Source organism: Scylla paramamosain, chromosome 19, assembly GCF_035594125.1.
Source record: "Scylla paramamosain isolate STU-SP2022 chromosome 19, ASM3559412v1, whole genome shotgun sequence".
In the NCBI taxonomy this organism is placed as follows: domain Eukaryota; kingdom Metazoa; phylum Arthropoda; class Malacostraca; order Decapoda; family Portunidae; genus Scylla; species Scylla paramamosain.
Genome location: NC_087169.1, coordinates 14271366 through 14297278, shown reverse-complemented (window position 1 = coordinate 14297278; position 25913 = coordinate 14271366). Strand labels below are relative to the sequence as shown.

The following is a 25913-nucleotide window of genomic DNA, read 5'->3' as shown; positions in this document are numbered from 1 at the left end:
CACCTCTCACCATTTGTTTCATTTTTCGTCCTTCATTTCATCTTGCCCGTCAATCCCGCCCTTACCTTGGATCTCTCTGGCCCTCGATTCCTTCTGTTCACGATGGTCACATAATAATAATAATAATAATAATAATAATAACAATAATAATAATAATAATAATAATAATAATGCAGTTTTCCCGAAACCACTGTGTAAGAAGATGAATATTCGACACTAATAACAAGTTCCAAGGCACAAAATGAACAAGAGATCGTTGAATTGGCTGTTAGCGACTGCATTAGGTGGTGAATAACGTAACGGAATGAAAATAAAAAAAAATTAGAGGAAGATAAGTCTGAGAGATGAGCATTGTTTGTAAATAAATACTCTTACAGTCGACGCATTTATGTCAGCAAAGTTACTCAGTGATATATTTGCGAAACTTAATCATTCTTACACCTGAGAGAGCCGGAAAAAGTGAATTACCAGAAACTAAAGATAAGGGTGGCCGTGTCCTTCACACCTGGACACATGGCACGTGACCCACAACCAGAAGAGAGGAAGCGACACATGCGGACATCTTCCTCTCATCCGCGCAGAAAATTCCCCTTTTTTCATCTCTTTGTGTTAAAATGAAAACCAAAAGAACGAGTCAAAAGAAAACATGTCAGCAGCAACAATGTCATGGGCCGTATTCTGAAACACTTTGCTCTCTCACCACGATTATTTTCAAAGGCCAGAGATGATTAACCCGCTTCTCAAGAGTGTTTCACCTGTTAATAATGTAGAAATCTTGTTAATCTGTTACTAGAACCGTAAAAACACTCAAAGACCCGCGTAACTTCAACTAGATCCTTTTGAAAGCAATCGGGGTGGGGCGTGGAAGTGTTTCAGAGTATGATCCCATGTGCCGCCAATAAGAAGCGTAAGAGACGTTCCCGCTAGAAGTGTGAAAGACAAGACCAAAACACAGGCGGGTACTCACGTTCAGCTTGGCGACGATCTTATCGAAGGCCCAGTACCAACGCTCCCTCGCCGTCATCTTCTTCTTGGGCGGCCCTTCCTCCCCGGGAACGCCGCCATCCTCCTCGAAGCTGACGTGTCGCTCATCAGTGGACGGCAGCGGCGACAGCTTAACCTCCCTCGCCGCCTCGCCCGCTGGTGTGGTAGCCGCGGCATCGACGGTCCCCGGGCTGGTGATCTGAAGGGGACGGGAACCGGGCGAGACGTGTCACTCACCAGGATACTCAAGCTACGATTCATCAGGAGTGAAGGGAAAGAATACCAGCCTCGCCCCTGACTTCTACCGCCTCCTACTCCTACTTCACCTCCTCTACCTCTTTCACCACCCCTTTGCCAATTGGTGAAGAGCTAATGAGGCATACAGGCACAAGATAATTTTGAATGAGTCATCATTTTGTCATTGCTGCCTTGCATGTCCACGATCCGTCAGGTGCAGAAGTGCCTGGAGGGGCGAGGCGGCGTTGGGGATCCGTCGGGTGAGGGAGAAAAGAATGGTAGCACGTCAAATAACTAGAGAGAGAGAGAGAGAGAGAGAGAGAGAGAGAGAGAGAGAGAGAGAGAGAGAGAGAGAGAGAGAGAGAATCATGGCGTCATAGAAGTTAAAAATAAACTAGGGCAGGGGCAGCGGCAGCTTCCTGCGGCCGCGTTGTCCAGAGCCTAGCTGCATCTAACGCGTGCACATGCGCACAGCGGACGGGCGAACTCTACAAGGCTCACAAATCAGAACAGAGAGAGAGAGAGAGAGAGAGAGAGAGAGAGAGAGAGAGAGATGCTCTTAACTATTAGCAGCAGCAGTAGGAATGGTATTAATGTAGAAGCTGTTATTGTTGTGGTCATATCTCATTCGTTGATGTGTGTTGGTGGGGCAAGCTGTGGCGGGAGCGTTGGGAAGGGAAGGGAAGCAGTCAGTCACTCAAAGCATAAAGTTAGCTCATCATCACATTAATTATCTTGTAATCTACTTTGTCAAGACGTTGGGCAGGTGTTGCTATCCAGAAATCAGTACTGATACACGGCTATTTCCTGCTCCAGCCAGCCGAAAGAGGTAATATTAATAATATTTGTAAAAATAATAGTAACAATAATAATAACTTGCATACCTACAGTTCTAGCGTCATTACATACGTTTGTTTAGCGAGAAAATATGAAGGAATAAAATTGGCACGACTAACAATACTACAGTACCATGAGACCTTTCTAGAGAATAAAATATAAACTGCGCAAAACTTGTACATTTCTTGCGATCATTCCTACCTGTCTATGAGAAAAATACGCATATAAAAATACACTACCTTTGTCTCAGGCATGAAGCAGAATCACATACACTTACGTACAGTATACACTATAGTAGGTAGTAGTCTAAAGAATGCGTCCACACTAGTACCACGGGAGATGCCGCTGGTTGCTCCTTGTCACAACACTACACTACTTAACTAAATAACAACAGCAGTATCCCAATGACTAGATGAAAAAAAAAAAGTCATTAGTGTCAAAGACCATCTAACTGTAGCAATGACTGACTAGTTGAATAGCAATATGTAATTACGCTGTGGAAGCTAATGATATTGTGTTTTCCAACGGCCACTGCCATATCAATATTCTTCTGCCATAATCTACATTCCTCCCTCCATCCTGTTTTGATGTGACACTTCTGGGAGTGGGAGAAACAGCTAACATCTCGAAACCAACAACACAAATACGCTTTTCTTCATAACAATACGTGCACTAGTCCTGAGCTAACTATAACTCGGATAAGCATGTTCTCAAATGTTCTACGGCTGATGGATACTGTATATCAGACACGTACTACCATACCAGACGAACCGAGATGCGTACGTAACACTCTTGATATGCAAACTACTCGTATTACTCTATGATCGTACCGATGATACGAGCGCTGTTTATTTTTTTAAATTTTCACAAAAGAAAAAAAACACCACTTTCGTTGAAAATGTTAGGTATCACTCAGTCGTATCTAAAGATCTTAAGAACTGTCCATTCAATTATACTGCTTCTCTGATCACCCAATAACTGAGAAGATATTCCCATTGTATCACAGTTCCTCCTGAGCTCACCTGGGCCATTGCGCCACGTGGGGAGCCCGGCGCCACGAGTTTTGCTTCCAGCCGGGCAGGAGAAAGCGGGTGCCAGCCTTGATGTCTTTCACGGAGAGAATGATTGACAACTTTTCTTTTTTTCTTTTATGTTCTCCAGATGTATTTGCTGTTTGGTTATTAACTGTTTCCAGATCAAAGCCTTCATGTATTGTTTTCTGTCTTATTTCTTATAGAGAAGCGGTAAAAAAAAAAAAAAAAAAGGCTTTTTTTTCTTCTATTCAAGGCTCATAACGTCCTCTCTCTGTATTAAACGTTTGTGTTCTTTCTGGGACACAAAAATAATCAGGTAATGCCACAGACCACACATATTTTTCATTACACACATGCACCTTAATTCATCTACTTATCCACGGGTGAGACGTCGTGCGGTAAAAGCTCTCATAGGACAATGAATTCGGCTTTGCAGCGGGATCATTTAGTCAAGCCCATAAGCGTCCATAGAAAACAACACGACTAAACGCCCCGTGCTCCTCGTAGTTATTCACTCGACTCACCACCTAACGGATATCCTTTGCTGATAAATATAATCGTCTCGACTAAGCGTCAACTAATTATGACACTCATCAGCTCTAGTTCATTGCTGAATCTGATCTGGGCTCGCTCGAGAAAAAACGCTTGGACTAATCAAAACAATAACAATATGCCCAGCTGTCACCTGACTGTTGATGCTCACCACTATCCTAAAGCCTCGCTTACATGGAGCAAGTAGAAAGGTAAGGTGTGCCTGTGCAAGTTACATGCCGTGTATAAACATATAAACTTGCTTAATCTTCTCTCACCGTGGCAAACTACTTGTCTCTTACTTGGTCTGCATGAGTATGTACTTCTTCGTTTTCCTGTCCACTTCTGTGTCAGTGCTGTTTAACCTTTCCTAAATTCATGTACCCTCCCGGGAGCTCTTGCGAAATTCATGTGCAACCTGATGACTAGGACGATTAATTACTTAGATTTACATGAATATTTCACGTTTTTTTTTTTTTTACCTGAAAATATATACGTAAATAAAGTATATATATATATATATATATATATATATATATATATATATATATATATATATATATATATATATATATATATATAGGAAACAGCTACACAATTCTAAATTATTGTTATACTGGTACTGAATATATAAGACAACACGTACTTCCTCTAATTACTTGTTTATGCATGAACAATATTTGCCATCATTACTTGCCTTTTAAAAATAAAAGCAGGCAACCCGCACACTTGACCTGCCTCTCTACTTGCCCCCGTGTAAGAAAGCGTCAGTGAGATTTACAGCCAACATTTCTTGTAGCAGCTGGACCGAGGAGACCACCAGTGTGAGTTAGCCGCCTGCCTAACCAATCGCTCTTGGAATAAAGAAAACAAAGGCAGCACATGATTGGGTTCCGCGTTTGGCCATGAACGTTCTATAGTCTCTTACAAAACTCTCTTTATATTGCACAGCATGTTGAAAGTACTCTAATGAACTACAGAATGGCAAAATGAGAAGATATTCGGACATAAGAGGAGGTTAATACAGAGCACCCAAATGGTGTGGCTTAAGTCATGTTGGCAACTATAGGCTACACTTCCAGGCCACTGAGGAGTCTGCATGTACTAGACAGACCTTACTGAGGTCACTGATGAGATTAGGAAAGTTAGTATTAATAGTAATGTGCTGTTGGTGTGAGCAGAACTGGCGTTCAGTGTTGAGGCCACAGTCCCGTCTGGAATGCGTGGCACTGCTGTGAGGCATACTGTTATGTTGGACGAGTTAATGTCCTATACCTTCATTTGCTGTAACCCATCTCCGGACCTAGATCACCCAGATTATGATCTGCATCACTCAGATTAGAGGAAATTCAGACCAAAGTGTAAATTGAGCATGGTTCGCCCAACCAAATCAATGATCTGAAATGAATCACCGTAAATATGTCTTATGGTAACTCATCACCAAGTAAAGCTGCTGTATCTAAATGCAACACACACAGGATGTATCATAAGGACCAGCAACGACTGTTAAACTACCACTCCCTGACTAACGAGGCACACAGGATGAAAGCAGTGACCCCTCACTTTAACCCTAACAGTCGTCCCCCAACCCCTCACTGGCCTTCGTAGCTACTACCAGTACGTCTAATCAAGATGCTGCCTATGTACTATATACCACTAACCAAAACACTGTCCCTCACAACACCTCGGTTTTGAGGGGACTATTGGAGGCAGAGTCTCTTTGTGCTGCTCATGTTATTGTTTAGTGACAATCAGTCATCAAAACGCTTGACGAAATGGCTTTGAGGGCAGTGCCCAACGTGCCATCCCGCCACCAAGCTGTGGAACACACCCCCATGCCAATATAAAACAATGATACAACAGCGGCACAAAAGCACTGCTGCCCCGCCAGACCCAGTGAGAGGCAGGACAAGCGCATAACGCGTGCAGCAGAGTGGAGGCGAAGTGTACCTGGGTGTCGCCCTGCACAGCGTCCTCCTTGGCCTGCTGCTGCTGCTGTTGTTGCTGCCCCCACACCAACACACACCAATGGTCAGTACTCTCTTTATCCTACGCCTAGTGCATAGTCTCTATCTACACCCTCAACAATAGTCAAAGTTATAATATGACATCCTGGACCTGGACCAGCTTTCACCAAAATAGTTTATTTAATGTGTACTGTATATGTACAGATAACATCTAGTTAAGGCTGAGATAAATGTTGCTACAAGAAGCACCAGGTGCATTAAATTAATAATCATGTGTTAAATAACTTCAAACACACACAAAAAAAAAACTACTGTCCAGTCACAGCATTTCTGAATCTAGCTATTTTTTCACATTACTTATTTTTGATTGATAAAAAAAAAAAAGGTAGAAACAGGAAAATTCTGTTAATCCGCCCCTTGAGATCCAAGAGCTGCCATACACACATGTAGTATGTAGTACTACATGTGTGCATTATACTGTTTTGCATGGTGAAAGCCAGTTTTTTCATTATATCTTCATAAGGGAAATATCACATGCTTATTTTACAAAATTGTTACATTATATATATATATATATATATATATATATATATATATATATATATATATATATATATATATATATATATATATATATATATATATATATATATATATATATATATATATATATATATATATATATATATATATATATATATATATTTATTTATTTATTTATTTATTTATTTATTTATTTATTTACTTATGTATTTATCTGTCTATCTCTGTATCTACAAACATAACTGTTAGATTTGCTGACATATAAAATTGACAAATGGATGGACAAATAGACAGCTGCATATATGCATAAAGACAGACAGATGAATAGATATCATAATAATTGACTGATATTATGTTACCAAAGCCTGAAATATTCAACAACATGTAACAATGGACATAAATAGTGTTAACTCAATCAACACTGCAACAACACAACTCCTCCTCCTCCTCCTCCTCCTCCTCCTCCTCCTCCTCCTCCTCCTCCTCCTCCTCCTCCTCCTCCTCCTCCTCCTCCTCCTCCTCCTATCCCCTTCCTTCTGCAACTCTAAGTAAAAGGAATGCAATCAGAAAGCCTAATACAGGACATCAAAAGTACCAGTCTATGTAGTACTAAAGACAGTCATCACTATCCTGCCCAATGGACTACACTATACCACAAACCATCTTTACTAAATAAAGATTTTTTTTTCTATGTGAATAACCTTTGTGAAAACCTCTTCATGATATTAAATTGTTTGCCAAAAAATGTCCTTAAAAATACTATGAATCCAAAGAAACCCGCAGGTGTGGTTGAAGGTGATTACTGCTACATTATGACACAGTGGGAAGGAGTGAACAGTGACTAGCAGAGTGGAGGCATGAAGTACATGAAGCAAGCAAGGCTCAAGCACAAGAGGTTCACCTGGAGTGGTGGTGCCTTGGTGTCAGGGGCCGCGGGGCCGGTAGTGCTGGGGACACCTGCCACCTGACACACGGGGAGAAAACAGGTAGAGGCAGGCAACACACTGCAAACCAACACCGCCCACAGCTCTTGCAAGCTCGCCACAACACCACAGCAGAGGGAAAGAGTAGAAAATTGAATATAATCCAAAACACATTAAACATTTATCTTTCCACCTTCCTTTGAGGAAAGAAATTAAAGGATAAGCATTTTATAATAAAGTAAGAAAAATTCAGTTTAGGTAAAATCAAAGTACAAAGCAAAAATGTTTACCTTCTTCCCCTTTTCATATGTGAATGAGGAACAAAAGAAATCAAAATGGTTACCAAAACTACAGCTGCAGGACTGTGCACATATTAATATCTCAGGTACACCACTGCAGCATCCTATCACTACTCGCACCTACAGTATGCTGGTGGGTAGGATAGTACAAGTATATGAGCTAGGGAGTTCTCTATCACTAGCCAAGTCATTGAATTCTAACCACTAAAAGTTAATCCAAGAATAAATAGCTACTAAACCCTCATCATATGGTTATAATAATCATACATTTGAGAAAAAGGCCAAAGTAAAATACAGTGCAAGTGTATTACCTGATATAAGAAAATATTAAATTAAATTAAGCATCTTTAGTTAATATTTTAGAAGCATGTATATACATTTGATGGCACCAACCAAGAGGAGTGCTTGGAGACACCCTTATTAATTACAAATTCAAAGGGGAATGAGAGGTAGATTATAAAAGATAAAATCAACAGTGAGTATCAGTCATGCGCACAGAGGTCATGCATCTTCTGCTTTAACATGCACGTTGGCAGAAGAGCAGAAAGCTCTTCTGCGCTGAGCGTGGATCAGTAAAGCGATAAATCAGCACAAATTTTGTTTTTTAGATATGAGAGAACAGTAACCGTTTAGAAATGCACAATATAGTACAAACAAGTCTTATGGCAGGAATTATTTTGGAAATGCAAAAACACGGTTTCACTCAGTGGTGGGAGAAAGCACTTCGGAGTATTCACCATTCATCCAGTCCCAAGATAAGGAAATCCAGGAGAAAAGTCATATCAATAGTGTGGAAAGAAACTTGAGCACAGAAGACAGGATGAACTACTAAAAATTGTGCCTCAGGTCTCTTCTTACCATCCTACGAGAAGCTTCAAACTATTGGCCCCAGCAGGAGGGACTGTGCTGGGATTAGGAAGGCCAGAAAAATATTGCTACCTATGTGCTAAGGAGCAATTATAAGAATCCTATACATGGAAGAAGATTCACCTTTTCATCAACAACTGTTGCCTTTTCTTCCGTGGGTTGTTGGGGAACCTCAACCTGACCCTAAGAATTGAGAGATAATGCATTTCAGGTGTAGAAAGAGAAGACATCACTGTTCCAGGTGCATCTGCTACTTATGCATTCATATGGTCACTTCATTGCCAAGAATATGTGTGTACATACACTGCAAGATAATGTCACACTCAGAGTTAAGAATGTTCAATATGTATATGAATGCACAACATGCAGGGCTGTTGGTTTGCAGAAAATATCTGGTTAAATGTGATTCCAAGTTGAAAACAAGCAAGAAATTAAACATGTGTCATTTTTTTCAGGTGAATTATATACATGTGGTTGATTGAATATTCACCTCTTGACTAGCTGGCACTTCTGTTGGCTGGTCTCCTGTGGTTGGCTGTGGGGAAGGTAATTTAAAATAATTTAATATCAGTGGGGATAAAACAAACACCTCTGGATGCTCTGTAAGATCAAGAGAGTAGTACAGAAAAAATGAGCTCACTGAAAAATAAGAATGTATCAAGCAGTATGGCAAAGAAGCAGAAACAATCATTTAAATAAAATATATAATAGAAAAGTATCAGTAAGTCAAATCATACAGCAGGCTTTTATCATACAGTATATGAATGAAAAAAGACTGCAAGAAAGTCTCATATCAAAATTAAGAATACAAGAAGCTTTGGCAGTCAGACAGCAGAGCCCAGAGGAGGAACAGAAAAGAAACTGTAGTGGTATCTGTGGGTGTCAATCTCGGGCAGCACTACACACTACCCAAGGGCAGTATCCAAAGACCAGGCCACTGCACTTAACCCAACTATGGGTGGACATATGGTTTCCCACAACTGCCAGCAAATATATTAGCAAAATACACGAGCGGAACTTAAATCTTTCCATGCTAGCTCTGTGACAAATGGCGGCAGCAAAATTTCCATTAGGAATTTATCTAATTTTCAAACATGAAAATCTCCATTGCTTCAATGGCCAAAGAAGTACAGGGAAAGAAAATTACAACACTGCTATCCTAAACTGTAGCAAAATGAGCAAAGCAGCCAGCTATAATTATAAATTCTGGCTTCAGCTAACACAGTTCTGAGCCAGAGAAGGTGACAAAGTAGCAGCAGCAACATACAGACACTTCAATAATACTCTATGCCACTGCTACATCAACAGCCCTGGCCAGTGGGGCTGTGGCATCACCTCCATTGTGACTGGCGGTGCTGAGGGGGTCTTTGCTGCTTGCTCCACCCTCTCTGCTATTTCAGGAACCTTATCCTGGGCATCCATAACACTCGAGGTAGTCATGATTGGGGTGGGCACAGAAGGTGTGGTTTGTGTGGTAGGAGTAGTGGTTGTTGAAGTAGTAGTAGTTGAAGTGCTAGTGATGGTAGATGTGGTTACAGTAGTGATAGAAGTGTTAGTGGTTGAAGAGGCTATTATTGTGGTAGAAAGTTCTGTTGAATCTGTTGGTTGTGTTGTGATGGTGGTACTGTTTGCGGTAGTGATAGGTGTGGCAGTGCATGTTGTGGTGTCTGTTGCAGCATCAGTAATGATGACAATGGGAATGTTAGTAGAGGATGCAATAACGTCACTGCCGGTACTGACTGGGTGGCTCCCATGCTCGGCTACCAACTTCTGCTCCTCGACTGACTTTTCTGACTCTTTCATCTGTGGTTGTTGTGGTTGTTGTTGTGGTTGTTGTGCTTGTTGCTGCTGTTCCAACTGCACCTGTGCCTATCGCATATGAGAAGGGAGAGCAAAAGTTGAAGTAGAAGTTTGGAAAAGCAAGAAACACATTAAAGCACATCAAAGAAAATGACTACATAATTGACTATCCTATGTGTGTGTGTGTGAAGTGCCAAAGAAAAGAGGATAAGGGTGAGATGTTTCTTAAGAGAGTCAGACACACCAAGATAAACAGACAGAAAGGATAGAGACAAAGACAGAAACATGAAGATTGTGGAACAGGAGAAAACACAAAAGAGAGGCACAAAGACAATGATAAGGTAGAGAAGAGAAAAGAAATACACACAAACTTAGATGAACAGGACACAGTGAGACAAAAATTGGCCAAGGAAAAGACAGAGATTCTACTTTAGAGGGTGAAAAAGAAATCTGGCAAGTGGCAATGATTATGGTGTAATTCACAACAAAGCATGAATTAATATTTTCATATTTTACATATTATAACTTCTGTTTTATTCCAGTGTATAGCATGAAGTTATTTCCAAACACTGTAGAACATAAACTGCCAAGAAGAATCACTTTCACTGAAAAGAATCCAATACAACAATGCAATATTTTCAAAGTTTTATAACTAACAATACAACAATTAATCAGTAGTATTTTCAAGGTTATATGGACTGGCCAGAGAGGCTGAGTCACATTAACACCACACCCTCAGCATTACATGATGCATGCCTTCAGTAACCCCTCACAATACTGTGAATAGATAGTCATAACACTGGCTGGTATTGCATTCTTCATAAATCTTAAAAACAAATCTTCATCATTGCCATTATTTAGTTTAACAAAAGGCATGGTTCACCCATTAGTAAAGTAAAAACTCTATTTCTTAATTAGGTAGTCATCATGCAAGACTCAATAAGAAATAAAATAAATGCTAGCAATAAAGTTAGTAAAGATATGTTAGTGCAGTTTGCAAAACTACTGCTGGTGCAAGTTGAATGAAAAAAGAGTGGAGAAAAATCAGTATAGGCAAGAGAGTATCAGTGAAAGCATAGACCAGCAAGAATACTGGAGTAGTCATAGTCCGGAGGGTGTAGTCATGCTACACGTATGTACTGCCGTAGATGTTCTCAGATGACTGCCCTGGGCAGTGAGCAGGTAAGACATGAAGAGGTTATGAGCTGAGAGGGGGTGGACATGCTCATGGGAGTTGTGATGAGGGTTGGGTTATCATCAGGTGATTCGCATTGCTGCACAGCATGCGCAAAACTCCACCACGAATAAAATGTGTACGAGTGAAGCTAAAAGGTTTGATGTGCATTAGAAAATTATGCAAGGTAGTGAGACACTTGGTCAAATTTCTGATCAAAACACCTGAGGTGCAAAACTGTATGCTTGATTTCCTGGAGGAGAATTCAAACAGTAATAAAAAAGCACTTGGCAAAAATACAAAGGCTTTACAAGAGCCAGAATCACCTCAGAGCTGGGCTTCTGCAAAGCTTTCATCTTTTCCTCAAATGTGTCCTTCTTGGCTTGGTCTGCTGCAGGCTCAGAGCTGCTTTTGTCTGGCTGGGTGACCTAAAAGTCACAAGTTACAAGAAAAACCTTACTGAGTGAATGAGTCTTAGATTTCATTCATTTCAAGCAACATTTCATGTTAATAAGATATGCCATATAAGCCACCTTTGATTTAGACATGAAAAATGTTTTCAAGATATCATGTATTTCATGCTTTGCATCTTTTATATATATATATATATATATATATATATATATATATATATATATATATATATATATATATATATATATATATATATATATATATATATATATAACTCACAGAGCCTTTATTCTAAGACAAAGTTAACTGTACACTAGCATCATTACACTGATGTTCAGCCAGTCTACAAGATATTGCTACCTATGTTTATAGAAGCCAAAGGTGCTATATAAGTTTCTTTATAATGATATTTAGAGCATAGTTGTACTGTAATGTCATAAATTATTTTGGTTATTTCTCTCTCTCTATAAGCAGTCTAATATGTACAAGAAACTACTTTTTTATTGTTTAATTTCTCTAGAACTTGCAAAAAATCTGCCAAACTCTATTATAATGGTCACTGGCTGGACAGAGCCTCAGGACCTGTGCCACAGCCTCCTCACTTATGCCTCCTCCTCTGAGTGGAAGGATTGACTTAGGGAAAAAAATTGGCTATCAGTTATATTTTATATGATACATATCCTGATGTGGTTATTATAATTAACTCTGCTGACACCTGAAACAACTTATTATAGAATAACAAAACTGAAAACTAAGGGACAGTTTACAAAAGTACATTTCAGCTGAGCAGTGTAAGCTATTACAGGGAACCTTTGGTAAATCAACAAGCTCCTATCATTATATGACCTTAGAAATTGAAGTTAATGATATCATAAAATAAACAAGTTACATGTTTGGCAAAAGTTAAATCTTCCACTCAGAGAACGGAACCAATTACCGTATGCATCTAAATGAACAACAGCAGGATGTGAGATAAAATTACTCCTTATGCTTCTTACCAACTCTATGATGTACGAGTACACCATTAAACCTTACATAATCTTGTTTTATTACGAGATCTCACATCCACTATGCTGTCAGTCTAACAGACCTATGAGAAGCAGGCACAAAGGTGAGCTGAGGACCACATGTAAGGTCTGGTCCATCAGTCTGCAATCATTCTATGTGTCCCTGGACACAAGAATCCGGGGACACCAACTGAGCGCATTTTACATGGAGAGTGTTAGTGGCACATGCAAGTTACTGATTGGCTGAAAGAGTAGCAGCTGTAGTAAAAAAGAGAGAGAGAGAGAGAGAGAGCGATTAAATATTCCTACACTTCACCTTCTGCTGAGGTGGGTGTTCAGCCTCCTTAGCCTGTTCTGGTGCTGCTGCAGGCCGGGTGGCCGAGGCAGCGGCACTGGCCTGGGGTTTAGGCACTGAGCCTCTTGTTAAATCTGGTAACTATGGAAAAATTTACAGTTTGGAGAAATTACCCGAAGTTCCTGAACATCTTAATGAATAATAAGATGTAAGTTTGCAGTATTCCTCAAAAATATATTCATGCACATATGAGTGAGAAAAAAGTTTGAGGGGATCTGAAAATTATCAATCATCATTATAATACTCATTCATGAATTCATGAGAAGAAAGGAGAAAGTGTATCTCAATAAATTTCAGAACCCTCTCATGTGAGCAAGAATCACCTTGATGGGCAAAGAAGTGGGTAGGGATGTAGGTAACGTTGGGAGCTTTAGTATTCCTTTCATCTGTCGCATTTTGTCCTCGAAGGAGCTCTGCCTAGATACCTGCTCAGCGGGCTGGCTCAGGGTGGTCGCAGTGGGACCACTCTGAACAGTGAAGGTCAAGTTATTTCATCATCACTCGTGTTAGGTTCACAAAGGTTAAACACTTAACCCAAGGAAAGAGAGAAGTCTCTATAATCAGAAATCAACAAATCAACAAAAAAATTCACAAAATGAACAACAGCAGACCACAAAGACGACTGAGTTATCCATGTGGTGACACTAAATTTTCACTGGCAAATCTCCGACATCGGTATATTTCATGAAGATTACGAAAACCTCGTACACAGACTAGTGAATTCACTGTATATCTAAAATCAAATTCACTATGAGTTTCCTACTGAAAAGTACAGCTGTGCAGTAAAGAATATAAACACACACAACATTTTTAAGAGTAAATTCTGCATTTGTCAAAAAATAGTCAAGAGAAGCAGTCAAGACTCATGCGCAAATATTTCCCGCCATGTAATACTGATTCCAACAAGATGAAGTGCTGGTAGAGCAGCTGACATGCCTATACTAAGCATATTCACAAAGTTGAAACAGGAAAAATGAGAAAGAAAGTGACAGGAAGTTGTCTTAAATTTTCCTTAAAGAGTATTTTTGGAATGTATTTCAGTGATGACTTGGAAAAAGTGATAAGAAGAGCACCAGTGGCAGGTGGGGTGTCAGTAGCCAATGGCCACCACCAAGGAGGCCTCGTGCTGGCCATGCAGGAAGCAGATGGTTCAACATGCTGGGTGGACGCCCTCAAGAGATTCATGTAACATGCCTCAGGAGACAATTAAATAACCAATGTGATTCAGATATAAAGTCGAAGCTCATAATATCTTGTAAGAGGAAGAATCTTGTAAAAATTTCCATGTTCAGTTGCTCCAGATATAAATAAAGCAGAATGTTTAAGTGACGCCTCTATTCACCTGAACTTGGGAAGGCTGGGCAGAGGGACCAAGCTGAACTTGCCTCAGCTTGGCCTCAAAATTAAAAAGTTTATCTTTACTCTTTTCTGTGTGATTCTGAGTCTTAATGGGTTCCCCTGAGGCCACATCATCCTCGTTCTGGGACATGACTTTTACATCAGCCTCAGCCAGGCTTTTGCTCGGAGTGTGAGCTTCTGCCACAGTTTGGGTCTGTTCTGCAGACTGGACTGGTAGCTCCTTTTCAACAACCTTTCCATCATAATGAGATTGTAGTTTCTCACCTACAGCCTGAACCTGTAGTGCAGCATATAGCAGCTATATAGCTAATAACATGAGGTTTTAACATGTTTCAAATAAACTTTTGGTACAACACACTTCTTACCATAGAAATGAATCTTAGGAAACCTAATTATGCTTACTCCTTGAAATTCTATCAAGATATCATGCAAAGAGAGCATGCAGGTGTTCACCTTCTCAGAGGGCGCTACTGTGGACTTATCATTGGACATTTGCATCATCTTTGCCTCGAATAACATCTTTTTGCTGTCTTTAGCTGCTGAGGTCTCCCTGGTAGACCCTCCCTCTGGGGACACCTAAAAACAACCACACCTCAGTGCCATCAACACAGAAAGCCAGGTGACAGTGCCATGTGGGTGGCATTAAAAGCTCACAGTCTAGTATTCCTGGCACTCCTAATGAACCAGGAAGACTACAGTTAGCACAAGCCATTAAATACCTAATGTGTGGGGAGCTGATGTGTGCTAGTCTTTCAAGGCTTTACATTAGTGCCAAATTTTCTAAGAATACAAAGATTGTGCACAATTTTGGAAACCGTGGAATAGAAAGAGAAGATTATAGATTTTCCAAAGAGCTGTGTAAATATTCATCAATCACATTCACACACTCTTCCACCTGCATACACACAAACATTTGCAACAGGTATGTAGACAAAGCTGTGACAGCTTATTTTGTCATTCATTATTGCATGTTAGACCTTCATCATATCACAATTCAATACTTGTGCCAATATGAATAAATTAGCCAATATATTGATGGTAGATTTCCATACTCTCTTTAAGAAGAATCAGGCAAGCAGACTCATTAGAGGCAGGGTACATCTCCAGTCAACTTGTTATGAAAACACTGAGGTTCAAAACTCAGTGGAGCAGTATTGTTGCAGCTCATTGGTATACAGGTGGGTTGACTTGGATGATGAACTCATCTCCATCTAGCACCACACAGCTGAGAGGCACTTGCTCTCACTGTTCAGCTAAAGGCTCCTTTATGAACAAACAAGCCAGTTAGCTACATGATGTTGCAGCATATTAAAGTCACTGAACAATGTTGCTTAAGGCATCCTGATTTTTTTTTTTTTTTTTTTTTTTTTTTAGGAAACAAAAGAAAAGCAAACAGCATTAAGGGTGTGACATGTAAATATACCTTCCATATTGTGATACAAAACTTTTATGCCCTTAGGTAACATGTTTCAGGAAAGTGAAAATTCACATGAAGAAGCATTAGCAGTAAAGAGAGAAGAAAGAGCAGTCACTGGCTGTAAGGAGGGCAAGTGGCTGTGAGAGGCACTGCCATGATCATCTTAATACACAAAAGAGCATAACCAGCCTATCAGGGAGTTCCTCGCATTAAGTGAATTTTTGGTTTGAAGAAAAAAATTACACAATTAATATGTAAACATGAATAAAACTCTTCATACATATAACTGCTTTTCAAACAGATGCATATTGTATCATTATTATTATAATTTTGTGGGGCATATGGTAATCAGCATTATAATCTATATAGGAGATGCAACACCTATATGTATTGTACCTTAGTATCTTGTAAATCTTTGATACCTAACGTGTGACATAATGAAGGTCTAATCCTTTATTTTGCTCTGTAGTGATTTCATTCATTGTAGAATCCCCAACTACATTCCTTCAACACAAACTGCATCTCTTCATTCACGCAGGTGGTTGGAAATTTCCTTTTAGTGTTTTAGTGACCAACTAATTTTACTTGTACTTCATTCTATATTTGCATTAGTGAAAGTGTTTTATTGGCTGAGGCAATTTTAATAATCAAAATGTACGATGAAAAATTTACGAATACCTTTTACAAGCAGTCTCAGGCACAGATATGAGGCACTTCGCTATACCTAAAGGGGACATTGAGACACACACACACACACTAGGGGAGACTAGAGGCAAGACTAAGCTCAAGGGAGTATATGTGTGCTGTGACAGTCAATTATAGTATATATATATAAATATATATATTTAAAATATTTCAGTGCAGTGAAATCTTATTGAAATGTGAAGGAGAGTGGAGTAGGGGGGGAGAGTTGCTTGCTTTGTTTCATACTGAGCGAGTTATCTTGATTAAGTCTCTGGATATATCTGAGTGCTGCCGATAGCAAAGAATGGACCATGCACTGGAGAAACTAAAATTCACCTTTGCGGTATCACTCTCCGCCTTCACGTGCTCCGCCCGAGTCTTCATGTCGAAATCAATAATCTGGGAAGCGGAGGAGGTATGGAAGCGTCAATATGATGATAGGTGAGCAGCTCCCAAACAATATTCTTAATAAAGACTGGTTATACGTTATTTATTGAGGGTACTATGTTATTAGCTTTGTTTTTAGCTTGTAAGAGAGCAGGAGAGAATATGTAGGACAATGGAAAAGTAAATAAATAATCAGTATTGCCTGTGTTCAGAAGAAAATAATACAAGGGAGGGATAGTTGAAACTCATTAAATGGGACCGTGAGGCAACGAAACAGTGATAAAGGGGGAATAAAATTGAAGTAGTACATCTGAGGACCACCAAGGGAGGAGTGCTGCTAGTGATGGGGTTTGGTCAGCTGATCTAAGCGCTACATTCCATCATACTCCTAACTTTTCATCTAGTCTCTACTGTGAAAAGGATAATTTAGTCAGGTCATGTTCTGGAGGGGAGAATTTATAACTATTCCCAAAATATATTCTGAAGTCTTGAAAAATAAATGAATAAATAAAATTATCCTCCGACAATTTATAGGATGAAACAGAGGAAGTCTCACCAAAGTTACTCGTAACTAAATAGAAAAGTTGGTCATCGTCAACATTGACAAAATTTGGTTCACTGTGCTGAAAAATTTTCTGTCTTTTTTCCCAGTGGCCATATATCACAGGTGGAGGTGGTACTTGTAGTAACATTAGTACACTTGTACTTGGACAATACACTGGACATGACAGTGATAATATAAACTGAATGAGACAAAAAAGACAATCATGACAAAAGTAAATCACAATGAATGGATATACATATTTCAGTATATCATGGACAATGGAGATGCACAGGACTGAATACAAGCAACTACCACTTGCAATTCAATTTGAGACACAAAGCATAAAAATATGTAACTCAATTAGCTCTTATTTACAGTGTTCGCATGTATGTACTTTTGGTTTTACGAACAAATGAAACACATGTACGTAATGCTAAATAAATTTTTTCTTAGAAAAAGCTAGTAGGTGAATCAAGATGGGAAGCTAATCCACTGCCAAAGTTAATACTGTAGTAATACAATATACCACTCTGCAGGGAAATTATGAAATAAATCAGTATATGCTTCATCTAATACGCTCCAGCATGGAGACACCTTTGTTAAGATCTCAGCCTAGTTTGCAGTTGCTGCGAGTGAATCTGGACACATGAGGCAAGGAAGAGGAACTAGAGTACCAAAAGTCTAGCAGGATTAATATAAGCAGAAATATTCACCTTAGATTCCTTTGGCTTCTCCTCATTTTCCTAAGAAAGAAGGAAATAGAAAGAAGTTTTGAATAACAAAGAAAAGCATGAAGGATGATGGAAACAGAAAAAAGGCAGAGTTGATCTGGATAAATGTTTGGTTTTAGTAGTTATCCTTTTGCATATTTTTACAGATTATGAGTCATATCAATGGTGTAAGTTCAGTAAGATTAATGCACATATTTGCAGCTTTTAGGTATACAGATAAAAATAATCAGCTTGAGCTAAGTGTTTGTGTGGCATCATAACAGAGAAGGAAAAGACCCAAGATCGCACCTTGCACTCTCTATCACACGCCAAGTCACACTCACTCACACTCATGCCTCCATCACCACTAGTGACAAGAAAAAAGCAGATTTCCAAAAATGTTACTTGAACCACACAAAAATCAAGACAAAAACCTGCAATAATACTAGATGTATATATAAAATTTATCACAGAGCATGGCAAACTGCAGAAAAAATACTACAGTACTACTACTAATTGGTATATGAAATGTTAAGAAGGGATAAGCCTATTGTGGCAGCACACACCATTACTTTGATTCACAACAGCACAATGCTGCAGACTTACCACCCACCTTACTCTTGACACACTACACAGGCTGGTCAAGGGCACCACTCAGTGGGCAACCTCAGACACAGTGCACACCACCACCAAAACACACACAGGGCTTGACTCACACTTACCTTCACCACATTCCTTGCATGAGTCTTACAGAGATCATTTTACAGTAAAATTATGGCAAAGCTGCACAATTCTGCTACTTTGCAATTAATACATTAGATTATTAGCAAACTCAAAATTAAACTAAATGCCAAAGTTAATATCACAACTTTGGGAAAACATATGTATATTTAGTCACCTTTCAAATGATTCACAAGATTTTTAAGTACTAGTTCAGTACAGTTAGTGAAATTATACATCATCATATAAATTACTTTAATAGAATATCTTTTGTCACATGCCTACTAAGTAACACCTCCAAAGAACTGCTTCTTATTTATACATACTTCCCTTCAACACACAGCAGGAGTAACTTGAGAGACACTCTGTGGTGGAAAGTTAACTGTACAGAAGCAGAGGCCTTTCACACTCTCACCATACTACTATCTCCTAAATTTTCCAGCTTCTTATCTCAACACACACACACACAAACACACACACACACACACACACACTCTCACACGTACAAACACACACTCGTATGTGCTCACCTTGCTCAGGTCTCCAGGGTATGGTTCTATCCGGTCATTCACAGCCTCCCTGGACTCCGTGCCACTCTCATACTCTGTTGAGTATTGTGTGTCGCCATCCAAGAACCTGTCACCCTGAAAGGCATATGGCACACAGTCACCTGTCTGACTCAGATTCAACAAACATCAATACATGCATATACACACACACACACACACACACACACACACTAGTGTTAAAGATACATATCTTCTAAATGTTATTACAAATCAGTCTGCCTTGCCAAAATTATTCTTAAAGATTTTTCTTACGTAAATAATTTGAGTATTTCTTATGCAGTCAGATATTTATAATGCTGTACCAACCTTGTACTGTTGAAAATATCCAGGAGAATACAAAGTACATCTTTGCAAAATTACCATAATTTCAAGAGTAAATATTTCCATGATGCTTGCATGTCATTTTAAAATGAGTCATCATGTATGTAAAAAGTTAATAATGCATATCCCTGCTTGTATTGACTCAAGATCTTAGCAAGAAGCAAACTAACTACTGGAGGATTATGCAGAATATGTAGCATTAAAGTAACAAAGGTGCATTTTCATCAACCTCATCATTCCCTCATACATGCAATGCTGATAATGCTGCTTAAAGGTAAAGCCTTACCACCAAATGCAAGACACAATAACAGAAAACCTTGCTGTACTGACAGGTCAATTCAGGTATGGCTGCAACTATCTGAGGAATGGCTAGATCACCACTATTATACTAAACAATTTTTGGGGGGCATGAATAATAAGACTTTGACTCTATCATACTAATATCTTGTTTACAAGAAGAATTTAACTTTCTTTCACTCAAAAATATTCCCTGTCAGTTATTTTGAACATAAAAGTGAACAGCCAAAATGTTAAATTCACTTATTTTCTCAAATTCCAAGCCAGTGCTCACTCATACCTCTAGGCAAACTGAGTGGCTGCAAATATCCTTCAGCTAAGCATAATTTCTTTTTGTATTTTCCTAGCTTAAGATTCTCTAGATTTAACTCAGTTTTGTTTGTTTGCCATCACACATAAGAGAACTTCAAGAAACCCCCTTAGAAAACATCAAATTCTAATCTGTGTAATGGCCAATTTTTACTGAATTTTTTAAGTTTTTTTTTTATCTACTTTCTTCACATTATTTATTTTTTCTGTTTCTTTTATCTGACTTCTATATCCAATTTATGCCTTGTGTATTTCAATATCAGGAGAACCTCAAACACAAGCCCAAAACTATAACTTATCAAGAGATGCTTGATCAGGCCAGAACAAGATGTAACCTCAATCACTCTTCCTTGTTTACTTCAACCTACACTTCTCCTGATAGATCTTCATCATTTTCTTTGGTGAGTTCTTCTTGACTTATTCTTCCAGGGTTTACTCTGAGGGAATACTGAGGAGACTGCAAGTGACCTCTAACACAGCAGGTAACCCTATCAAGCCTCACCTGAGATGGGTACCGAGGCAAGCCACGCTCAGTGCCCACTATGCTCGATACATCATCATTATCGAAGGAGTCTGGGTAGTCTTCGTAGATTTGAGAACGGCGATCATCATCATAGTAATCATCATCGTAGTAAGGGTCCTTATGGGTTACAGAGGCTTAACTTAGCATACAGCTGAGACTAATACCAGGCTTAAGTTGTACGGTCATGGCTAACCTGCTGTGCTTATTTAAAGATGGGGTTTAATCAATGCATCCTAACTACAAAAACTATGCCCTGGAGGTGATTAAAGGTAACTGGATGGTTCTCCACTTTTAAGATATGCAAGGTTCTTCCACTAGGTCTACTTGAAAGGCACAATGCACTAAACTACAGTAATATCAAGACAAATGTCAATTTGTCCTCCAGCTCAGCAATAAATACTTTGTTAATGAATGCATTTTAGTAAATAGATTAAGAATACATGCCTGGCTATGTTATGATAGCCTAAAAAATCAAAAGAGGCTCTGTGCCATATGCACCTGAAAGGCTGAGATCATTACCCTATTCCAGCAGATGACTTCCCTTGAATGTTGTGCACTATACTCACATGACCAGGGTACCCTCTTCTGGACCAGTGGCTGTCATAGTCCTCATCATAGTATTCATCTTGACCTTGAATGTCCTCATCATACAGCGAGTCTTCAGGGGCAGTCTCGAAACTGTCCTGCCGTTGCTGTGTCTTGTCCGTGAGTGCTGTCTCGTAGCTCTCCTGCTGCCATAGGGATGTCTACAAGGCGGGAGGGGCCAAGATAAACAATGTCTTACTGTATAAATATCCCTACACCCTCATATAATTACAAAGAAGAAAACAGTTGCCAAAAACCTGCAAACTAATAATGTTTTTTAGCATATCCTCATGCCTATTGCATGAACTGGTCAGTAATGCAGTAAATATAGAAATCTATAATACTGTATAAAAGAAAGCATTGTAAAGACAATTTGTAACTCACCTGGTCCAACTCTGCCTGATAATTGGGATCTGTGGTTTCTGGCAGGGTGGCCAATGACTGTCTCTCTGCCTCATCCACAGGCATTTTATCACTCCTAACACTCTCTTGCTTGGTGAGGGTCCTGCCCATGGAAGATGCCTGCTTTCCTGCCTGAGTAGTAGGAGGCTTTTGTCCAAATGGAGGTTGCTGTGGAGGGACCACACCTGCACTTTTTGCTGCTGCTGCTGCTTTAGCTGTGGCAGCCTTAGTTGTCTGCTGTGCAGCAACATTAGCCTGCTGTGCAGCTGCTGCAGCAGTTGCAGAAACTTCTTTAACAGCTGTGTTGAGCGTATCACTCACCTTGGACGTAATGCCAGACATGGCATTGAAAAGGCCACCTTTCTTGTTCATTCCACCAAAAATACCAAACCCTCCAGCAGCAGGTTTAGCTTGCTGCTGCTGCTGCTGTTGCTTTTGTTGAGCAATCTTTTGCTGTGCTGCCCGTTGTTGTGAGAGAACTGAAGCTTGTGAAACTGCTGGCTGCATAGGTGTCCTATTGGACTGTGTTGTCGTGACTGTGGTGGTGGTGGCAGTGGTGGTGGCAGCAACAGTGGTGGTGGTGAGAGTGGAGGGAAGAGATATGGGAAGCTGAGGAAGCAACTTATTGAAGAGTCCATCAGCTTTCTGCTGTGTGGTTTGTGTGGGCGCCACATGGTTGCCCACAGACTTTGCAGTGGTGGAGGAGGAGGTGGTGGTGGGGAGCACTGAGTTGAGAGCCTTGGTGGTGGTGATGGCAGAGGTGGTGATGGTGAAGGTTGAGGCAAGGCTGGAGGGAGCAGTGATCACTTTGGAAGAGTCATAAGCTTTGCCAATATCACCTTGCAGTTCTGCCATTGAGTCCAAATGCTCATTGCTCCGGTAGGCATAATTGTAGTTTTCATTGTAAGTGTGAAAGACACCAGCCTCATCATAGTACCCATAGTAACCATCATAATTCTGATAGTAAATCCATGTCCCATCTTCCCCATAATAACCATACTGAGCATAGTCATAATTTTCTCCAGTCTTATCATACCCATAATATTCATCATACCCAGAATACTGGTCGTAGCCGTACCCATACTGGTCGTACTGCTCCCCTGCATACCCGTCATCACTCTTATCATTTTGGTAACCCTCGTCCTTGTAGCACTCTTTGTTGTAGTCACCATAGTAACCATCTGTCCTCTCCTTGTCATACCACCCCTCCTCCTCATTCTGGTACCCTTGGTCCACCTGGTCCTCCTTCCTGGTCTTCTTGTCATACCCATACTCTCCTTCACTCACTGCCGGTGCACTGCGGAACAGACATACATTAACATTACTAACAATTGGCCTGAAACTTTGAATAAATATACTGCTCCATAAGAACTAGTAATACACTAAGGGTTATACTTACATCTGAAAAATATATATGTGATGATGTGATCTTAAATATTTACTACTTTTATGTCAACATCATATTAACAGAAAAATAATGACATCATGAATATCATAATTTTTTTTTTTTTTCCAAGTTATGCTTCCTCTTCATACAATGACTTATTGTGGTATAAGTACATGTCAAGATTACTTTTTACAATAAGAGGTCAAAATGAGATTCATCAATAATATTATGTGAACACCTTCAACAAACATGATAAAATGTTACCAAACTAGCAAGATGATTAAAAAGTTCTACACAGTCCTTGAAAAGTGAGTGAGTAAAGAAATGTGAGATGAAGATGAGGGAATCTTTTCAAATGTGAAAGAAATCCTTATATATCAATAGATAATAAAGTAAGGATCACTATGAAACTGATTATGAGCTTTGTCATTCACACTTTGCAATGTCTGAACATCATCTTTAAGAAAATTATGTACATCTCAATAAAGAAAACATGAACAGCAATCTGACAGAGGATCACCAGCTGTTATGAGGGGGAGGGCTGTTATAAATGAGAAACCCACATCAAAAGTGAGCCAAACACTTGTGGCTCTTGTTGGGACAATTTGCCATGGAGTCAAGGCTGTCCACTTACAATCCTGTCTTATAGTAGAATTTCTGTTCCCACTTGTAATATTCTGCCTACATAACACCTAACAGTATTCCTGTTTATTTTGAAGTGTATATTTAAGGGAATCCATCAGCACCTCCAAATGCTAAACCGATTTTCCATCTAAACAAAAACTTCATATTTATTTGAAAAATGTACAGATTACTTTAATATTTTACAAAGTCAATAAACAATAAGAAATACTTATTTGTGCCCGGTTTTCATTATGTCCACAGGTGAATGCCAGCTTTATGTGGTTACCTGTGGTGGTCAAGTAACTTTTGAAAAGGGAGAAATATTATATCAAGAATCATATACTAGCTGTTTAAAATTAATGCATTACTAGATTTACTGGTTTCAAATTATCCTTGAAGTATCTTAAGCCTCAGAAAATTCAAGTAATATTGTAGCATTAAAACTGCTCATTAACATTAAGATACAGTTGAGATATGTATGTCTAATGATACTGTACTTCAATGGCTTAATCATTCTACTATGCTACAGCAGCACCAAAATTCCATAGCTATGAAGCAGCAACTTGTTTACTGTAATCAGAGTAATACAGTGGAGTTTAAAGAAGCAGCCTCTTGTTACAGATCTACTTCTACTGGGAGTAAAATACTGCTACAGCTACAAATTACAAGTGGCACCCATCGGCACTCTTAGGATTGGTGCCCAGAGGGAAGGAGGGGCACAGAACAGATAATGCTGGTGGTCAACAAAGGCTACTTGAGCAAAGCCAAGAGGAAGTAAGGGAATGGGGGATGTAACACCCACATTGGGGAGAGCTGGGCTGCCCTGGTGAGGTGGGCATTGAGGCTCTAGCAGGTGTGTGTGTGTGTGTGGTGAGGGAGTCACATCCCATCACCTCACAGGGACACAAAGGATACATTGATATGACCTCTGTCCCATACTATATGAATATGGGGCCAAAAAACTTATTCATTCAAAATCTGGGTAAGTAATTAGGAAACTGACATGTAAAACAAAACAAAGAAAATGTCCTTTGTGATCAGATACCAAATTTTCACATCAACAAAAGAAGTCAGATTGCCTAAAAATGTAAGTCTTGATGAGAATATTTCATTAAAGACAATATCTCCTAAAACACATGGAAATATCTTTAAAATATAAATGTTAGAGAACATTCATTCTTCACAACAACTATACCATTCAGACACACACATAGCATATATGAGGTGGGATGAGAACTACAGTTTGTACATGAGGGTATGCAAAAACCTCAGATTATTGTAACAATAACCAATGTGAGCAAAAATTAACATGGAAACTCAAAAGGGCAAAAATTAAAAGAATGTTAAAATTGAAACTAGATACCATGTTAATGTGGGAATAACAGTTGACACAAAAGTCAGGAGATAGGGTGTTGAGGCTCCAGTAAGGACATCAAAATAGTATGAGAGCTGTGACACATAACACACATGGTACAAAAGATCAGGTGTGAAGAGAGGTGATCAGGGCGCACTGTTATCAGCTATTTACACAAGGGAATGGAAAGGTGCAAAAGCCTGAACATTAGTCTTCCACAAATATTCATTCACACAAGGCAGAATGAACTGAAATGGCATGTTAATAGTACAGAGAACATGGAAGAATTTAAGATACTTTTTATAGAAAATAAATGCAGGTTACACACAACACCACACATGTTTTGGTGACACAGCACAATACTGAACAATGCCAGTGAAGTTTACAGACAGTACTTAGTAAATTTATTTACAGTCATTTCATTGCGAACTAAGCTATATTTTTTTTCTTTCTTCCTCCTTTTATTAATATCTTTGTGTTGTGCAAAATGTTTTTCTCTTTATAAATATATGTTTCATTTTTCAAATGAAATTGTTTTCTCTCATGTATACTGGATTACATTTTTCTAAATACAGATGAAATGATATTTAAATTTCTGTACTGTAATGCACTTCCAGAACTCAAAGAGTATCATTATCCATCACCCTAACCTACCGGCACCTGTGCTAAAACATTATGTAGTCTATCATAATTCATATTCCACAATGGAGAGCTGCACTCATAACACTCACTAACACCCATGATAGCTC

At 39.2% G+C, this 25913-nt stretch overlaps 1 protein-coding gene across 1 annotated transcript in view; it reads right to left on the bottom strand.

The window, feature by feature from the left end:
• Positions 1–25913, bottom strand: part of LOC135109485 (uncharacterized) — a 102332-nt gene that overhangs the window by 51759 nt on the left and 24660 nt on the right. The window contains exons 13-29 of the mRNA XM_064020864.1: positions 21782–23096; positions 21379–21558; positions 20792–20929; positions 19324–19437; positions 18077–18106; positions 16769–16831; positions 14785–14907; positions 14315–14608; positions 13296–13439; positions 12934–13053; positions 11523–11624; positions 9963–10091; positions 8713–8757; positions 8346–8405; positions 7035–7097; positions 5574–5627; positions 968–1183 (exon numbers count right to left, since the gene is read on the bottom strand). Of these exons, the coding sequence (XP_063876934.1) occupies positions 968–1183; positions 5574–5627; positions 7035–7097; positions 8346–8405; positions 8713–8757; positions 9963–10091; positions 11523–11624; positions 12934–13053; positions 13296–13439; positions 14315–14608; positions 14785–14907; positions 16769–16831; positions 18077–18106; positions 19324–19437; positions 20792–20929; positions 21379–21558; positions 21782–23096 (3190 nt within the window). The remainder of the gene's footprint in view (positions 1–967; positions 1184–5573; positions 5628–7034; positions 7098–8345; positions 8406–8712; positions 8758–9962; positions 10092–11522; positions 11625–12933; positions 13054–13295; positions 13440–14314; positions 14609–14784; positions 14908–16768; positions 16832–18076; positions 18107–19323; positions 19438–20791; positions 20930–21378; positions 21559–21781; positions 23097–25913) is intronic.